This window comes from Arachis stenosperma, chromosome 8 (genome assembly GCF_014773155.1).
Source record: "Arachis stenosperma cultivar V10309 chromosome 8, arast.V10309.gnm1.PFL2, whole genome shotgun sequence".
Classification (NCBI taxonomy): Eukaryota; Viridiplantae; Streptophyta; class Magnoliopsida; order Fabales; family Fabaceae; genus Arachis; species Arachis stenosperma.
Genome location: NC_080384.1, coordinates 47669213 through 47675921, shown reverse-complemented (window position 1 = coordinate 47675921; position 6709 = coordinate 47669213). Strand labels below are relative to the sequence as shown.

General features: G+C 28.5%; 1 protein-coding gene across 1 annotated transcript; it reads left to right on the top strand.

Moving 5' to 3' along the window:
• Nucleotides 1-1849: 1849 nt before the first annotated feature.
• Nucleotides 1850-6349, top strand: LOC130946528 (probable E3 ubiquitin-protein ligase RZFP34). Its single transcript, XM_057875295.1, has 11 exons — nt 1850-1982; nt 2057-2144; nt 2420-2479; nt 2599-2631; nt 3698-3775; nt 3890-3933; nt 4047-4087; nt 4208-4290; nt 4696-4787; nt 4979-5090; nt 5890-6349. The coding sequence occupies exons 1-11, from the start codon at nt 1852-1854 to the stop codon at nt 5992-5994; spliced, it is 867 nt and encodes a 288-aa protein (XP_057731278.1). The 5' UTR covers nt 1850-1851; the 3' UTR covers nt 5995-6349.
• The last annotated feature ends 360 nt before the right edge of the window (nt 6350-6709 follow it).

Genomic DNA, 6709 nt, shown 5'->3' with positions numbered 1-6709 from the left:
CATTAAAAAAAGCTAACAAAATATTTAATTGCGAGATTTCTTTAAAATATTAATGAGCTATCAATTCGAATTCCATACAATACTCTTTTGTCCATTTTTAATAGTTCATGAATATTTTTTAATAAAATTTTTTAAATTATATGGTGAGATATTACATAATTCGAATTACGCATGGAGAAGTTCAATCACTCTTATTCGAATTATATGGTGAGCAATTCGAATTATATACAATATTCTTCTGCTCATTCTTGATAGCTCATGAATATTTTTTAATAAATTTATTTTAATTATACCACAAAAAAATATTTTATTCTATGCAAAATAATTTAAAAATGGCTTAAAAGATGTTAGGAGTATTATAAACATTTGTAATGACTTAGGACATTAAAGAAATACTCTACATAGTCTATAATAATTTAGAAATTAAAAAAAATATATTTTTATCATGTATTTACCTAAATCACTAGAATATTATAAACTTTATAGTACTCATAACATCTTTTAAGCCATTTTTTTAAAATTATTTTGTATAGAATAAAATATTTTTTTAATTATTTTGGATGGAATAAAATATTTTTTTAATTTCTAAATTATTATTGACTATGTAGAGTATTTTATTTAAAATTTGTGTACATGCATGTATTTACCTAAGTCATTAGAACATTACAAATTTTTATAGTACTTCTAATATTTTTAAAGCCATTTTTTAAATTATTTTACATAGAATAAAATATTTTTTTGTGGTATAGTTAAAATAAATTTATTAAAAAATATTCATGAGCTATCAAGAATGGGCAGAAGAGTATTGTATAGAATTTGAATTGCTCGCCATATAATTCGAAACAGAGCGATTCGAACTTCCTCATGTGTAATTTGAATAATGTAATATCTCACCATATAATTTAAAAAAATTTATTAAAAAATATTCATGAACAGTTAAAAATGGACAAAAGAGTATTGTATGGAATTCGAATTGATAGCTCATTAATATTTTAAAAAAATCTCGTAATTAAATATTTTGTTAGCTTTTTTTTAATGGATGAAATAAAATATATTTTTTTAATTTTAAATTATTATTTTTTTAATAAATTTTTTAATAAATTATTAATTTTTTTAATAAATCAGAGTGTAATTCGAATCAACCTGATTCGAATTATTGTATGTGTGTAATTCTGTAAAAATGATCTCGGATTTAATATTTTTTATTCTATAAATACTTTTTATTCTGATATAAAATTTGATTTGGTTGATTTAGGATAAACAAAAAATATAAATAAAGTGATTTTAATTTATCATAAAAAAATATGAGTACGTATGATTTGATTATAGAAAAGAGAGTATTTTGTTGTAAAAAGAAGATGAATACATTAAAAAAGAAACATGTGTATTTTCTTTTTTTGTCTGAATTTGAAATATTTTAAATTGCTTTTTGTTTAAAATATTTATTAGGAAAAAATAATTTTTAAAAATGATTAGTTAATAATAAATCAAATGGGCATGTAAAATTATGTATCATACTTCATAATCCAAAATACTAAATTCTCTTGTGCTTCATAAATACTTCTAGAATTTCATGAAAAATAGCACTTAGCATGTAAAATTATGTATCAAATACCTACTGTACTGCAGAAATACTTTTACAATTTCATGAAAAATGACGTGTGTCTTATAAGAACACGTGTCAGTGTCTGATGCAGGTATATGTGAATGTGTCACATCCCAGCTATCCCTATCTTTGAGCAGTCGGTGGTTGTTGTGTCACATCCATCATCAGTATGTATAGTCCAATAATGTACTCTAAGCCTTTTTATACAGTGGTTTGCATATGTTGTCATGGAGGAGGCGACAATAATGTACTCATCCGAGGGAGAAGTGTACAATCTGTCATCAAATACAGAGCGCATGCACGGAGAAGAATTGGGTCAATCAAAAGAACATGAAAAGATCAATGACTTGCAAGAGAGAGGATATATGGAATACGGGTAAAATCTCATGTTCACTTAGTTTGCATATTTTTGTCTCAGTTCTTTTGTTGAAACTTTAGGTTTTTCTGCAGATGTCAACATTATCGGAGAAGATGCCGTATTAGGGCCCCTTGCTGCAACGAGATTTTTCACTGTCGCCGTTGTCATAATGAGGCAAAGGTCAGTTCATCTTCCTTTTTTTCCTCAAGTTGCCTTGTATCTGAAAAATTTAGGTGGTGTTCGTTAGACTAATTTGAGAAGTATATTTGTGGAGAAAGTGTAGAAGTGAATATCAATTGATTCAAACTACAACTTTTGGGAAACAATCAATTTCCTTTTAGTAGCAGATTGCAATACTTAGGACTTTCAAATCATTATTTTTAATTCTTATGTTGTGGCAATCCATTTTTTTCTCTTTAATTGGAACTTATTTTACCATCTATGTTTCTCCGCAGGATGATATCAGGATTGTTCCAAAGCTTAGACATGACCTTCCCCGTCATCAAGTTAAACATGTATGCTTATTTATTTGAACACCGATCATTTGAGTATCACAAAAATTTTGTGCTCTTTCTCCCTTCTGTTATTTCACATGTTAATCAATTCGATTGAATATTTTTGGATTGTTTTCTAGGTGATATGTTCACTTTGCGGGACTGAACAAGAGGTAAGTCTTGTTTAATTATAAGGGAAGATCATGCTATTAACACAGATTGTGATAAAGCTTTATTTTTTTTCTAGTAAGAGAAATACGAATACCTTTATGCATGCGAGCATGGACGGAAGGAATTTGGTACGGCAGGAGTCAAAAATTAAAATATTATATAATCAAATATAATATTATATATTTATAATATATACCATCATAATATTTATTTTATTAAAAAAATACTAATAAGGACTTGTTATATAAAAAAGTTACCATAGTTCTTACAATTTATTTTTATTTTAGATTCGACAAAATATAAAAATGATCTATTTTTTTAGTTTAAATTGTTGAGTATTATTACGATAGTAAATTATATTTTTATGTTTCATATTATAAAAAATACTATAAAATAATATAAATAAGTTGTTCTAATAACTTTGTTATATACATTTAAAATATATTCATGAATAAAATATATAAAATATAATTGTTTTAATGAATTTACTTAATATGTTATAATTTTAATATCATGAGAAAAATAAATAAATTTTAAAATAATTTACTTTCATGTATATAGTATAATATATTAAAAAAATTTTAGTTATTATAAATATTAAAGTATTTTTATATGATAATAGGTGTGAAAATTAAGAGAAAAAAAATTTAATATTTAAAGATTTAGAAATTTATTTAATCGAAAAGTAATTGACAATAATATTTTTCTCAATTTAAGGATTGTTACTTGTTTTTGAGTTTAATAATTTAATTATGTAAGATAATTACTTACTCTATTTTTCAAATAAAATTATATAATATATAATAACTTTATATAAAAATTAACTTTGTTAAAAAAAGTTGGGTGGGCAAGGCCTATACTTGCCCCCTTTTGATCCGTTCCTGCATGCGAGTAAGCACAAGTGTTCATAGCCATAGAAGAAAGAAAAAGCTGCATAGGTAAAAGGAATCCTGAAGCTAATCACTTCATGAAGGCCCTTTAACATGTTTTGTGCAGAGTTGTTAGTATTCATGAAGGCCCTTTAACATGAACCAAGTTTATTCTTGTGTTGACTCCTGCTGATTCCAGGTTCAGCAAAACTGCATTAATTGTGGAGTTTGTATGGGGAAGTACTTTTGCGGGATATGCAAGCTTTTTGATGACGATGTGAGTATTTCGTTCCGGAGCTGACAATCCCTTACATCCAAGTTAATGACTCTTTCGAAAAATCGACACATAGAATGTACGAGATGATAATATTATTTATTTTATCTGCTGCAGGTATCTAAGAAACAATACCATTGCGGCGGCTGTGGAATTTGCAGGTATGAATTAGTAGAACATTTTCCTTGTGCATGTTCTTCAAAAAGCATTGTATGCACTTCTAGGGTACTTTTCTTCGTTAGTTATTGAATGATTCTGAAATGTTTCAATACAGAACTGGAGGATCTGAAAATTTCTTCCACTGCGACAAGTGTGGTAAGTCGATGATATTACATTTTCATGCTTTCCTTTAAAGTAGCAACACTGTTGTCTTAATTTTTGACCCTTAAGCTTCTTTTCCAACTATCATTCTAACAACACTTCTTTTCTTCCAAGGTTGTTGCCAGTCAACTCTGGTGAAAAATAGTCACCCTTGTGTGGAGAAGGCAATGCATCATGATTGTCCTGTTTGTTTTGAGGTTAAATTTTGTCTTTGTTAATTTTGTAATGTGCTCCTATTGGTCTATTAAAAGGATTAATTAATAGTCAAAATGGTTCACATGCTTGTCAATTTGGTCCTCAAAAGATCAAACGTCTCGAATTAGTCCTTTGCTAATTAAATTTTTGTAGAAATATGATTATGCCGCATGTCATCATCTAATTGATGGAAGGCTCAATCATATTCACAATTATATCCTTCATGAACCAAGGAGACATTTGATCTTTCAATCACTAAATTTTGACGCACACTTCTCAAGAACTATTTTGACTATTAACCCGTCTATTAAAATTTGATATTTTCTTCCCGGAAGTCGATCAATATACATTTATTCCCCCACTGGGTGCTAACACATGTTTACCAACAAAATGTGATGGTTTTGCAGTATTTGTTCGAATCGATGGATGAAATCGCTGTCTTGCCATGTGGACATACAATCCATATCAACTGTATGAATGAAATGAGAAAGCATTTACAGTGAGTATTGTATTGAAAGCTGGAACTCGTTTATTAGTATCTGCTCTCTTAAGTCTACCAAAGTGGATGATTGACTCATTCCATACTAGAAAGAATCGCAGGAAATCTTTTGATAACACGGATTATCGCAAAACATTGGTTCTGATACTTGCGTTTATTTATTTATTTATTTATTGTTTTAAACATCTCAGGTATGCATGCCCTCTTTGCTCAAAGTCAGTTTGTGATATGTCAAAGGTTTGGGAAAAGTTTGACTTGGAGATTGCTGCTACACCAATGCCTGAACAATATCAAAATAAAATGGTTAGTTTTCTCTGTATTTTCTATGCCTCTAATGAGGGAATTGGAGAAATTTGATGTTTTGCGATGATCCTCTAAAGTAAACTAACACAATTTCTCCAATTTTATGTTCTCTGATGCTCCTCTAAAGTCAACGGGTATGGTAATTGTGCTCAACTGATCATTGTCATTGTGAGGAGCAATTGTGACACCCCTATTTCATGTATTTTTATTATTAGTTTTTTAAAAAGTAAACTAATAAAAATACTCACTAAAGATTTAATAGCTGGCAAAATATCCTTGAAAATTTTAAATGACAAAATACCCTTAAAAGATTTAAAAAACGGAAGAAGATTTCTAAAAGTTCTTACGATTCCATGATTACCCAGATAAACTTTAGTGTGTCATAAAAAGCTTAGTAGATTTAGATCCTCTAAATTTTGAATTTTACTTTAGAGGGTAAAGTATGATCTCTCACCATTTATTTCATAGGTGGAACTAAGAGAAAATATGAGAGAAAAATCATTTAAGGGAGAGAGATCACACTTTACTCTCTAAAATGAAAATTCAAAATGTAGAGGATCCAAATTCCCATTTTTTGGCCATATTAAAATTAGAAAGCTTGATATGTATGTGACTAGAATGACATTTCTACTAACCTAGTATCTCTGCAATAACATTTTATAAATACTTAGAATTTCGTTATAGTTCCATGACTATGTTAATTTAGTAGTTGAGATTTTGCGTGTATTTTTCCCTTCTGATTATGAGGGACAACTAATAATCGTTTTTTCTGTCCTTTTATTTTTCTTATTTCAAACAGGTTTGGATCCTTTGCAATGATTGTGGTAGAACTAGTAACGTAAAGTACCATGTTATTGCTCAAAAGTGCTTGAATTGCAACTCCTACAACACAAGACAAACTTGAGGCTGAAGAGAAAAGTGGGCGTTGTTACATTTACTCTTATGCTTTGTGAAGTAGTGGCAACCCCATGTTTAATTGGAACAACAACTTGAACATGAAATGAACATGGCGTTAAAACCTAGTTGGATCGGCACATGTTCAACTTTGTCGTGTTGGGTTAACCAATTGCAATTACCCTTTTAAGTGTGTTTTTAGGTGTGATATGTGAAATAATGTGAACTTCTATGATTAGCTTTATGGTTGTGGAATGTTATTAGGAAGTAGGAACTATCTTATCTTATTATATCCGTTTAGTAGATCTGAATGTCTGTCTAGTTTGGATTATTATAAATATGTAACATATATATATGTTGTGTTTCACGAATATCTTGCGAGTTTCATATAAAATTCTGCTGTGCTTTTTACCAATATCTCTAGATTTTCATGAGAAATGGTATGTGTGATGTAAAATTATGTGTCAAATTCTTTTACACATCCTTAAGATAAGAGAAAGAACTCTAGGGTGCCAAGAAAAATTAGAGGGGACGGAACAAAATGTCAGGAGGCACAAAATGCAATAATATTAAATTTCATTCAGAATCAAAATTCTTTATCTGTTTATTTATAGAGGAGTGTTAGGATCAGTAAATTTTGTAATTTATAATCATTAATTAGTCATTATAAGTGTTTTTAATGGTGTGAGATTAATGGTATAAAATTGTTTATTTTTCTTTTGCTC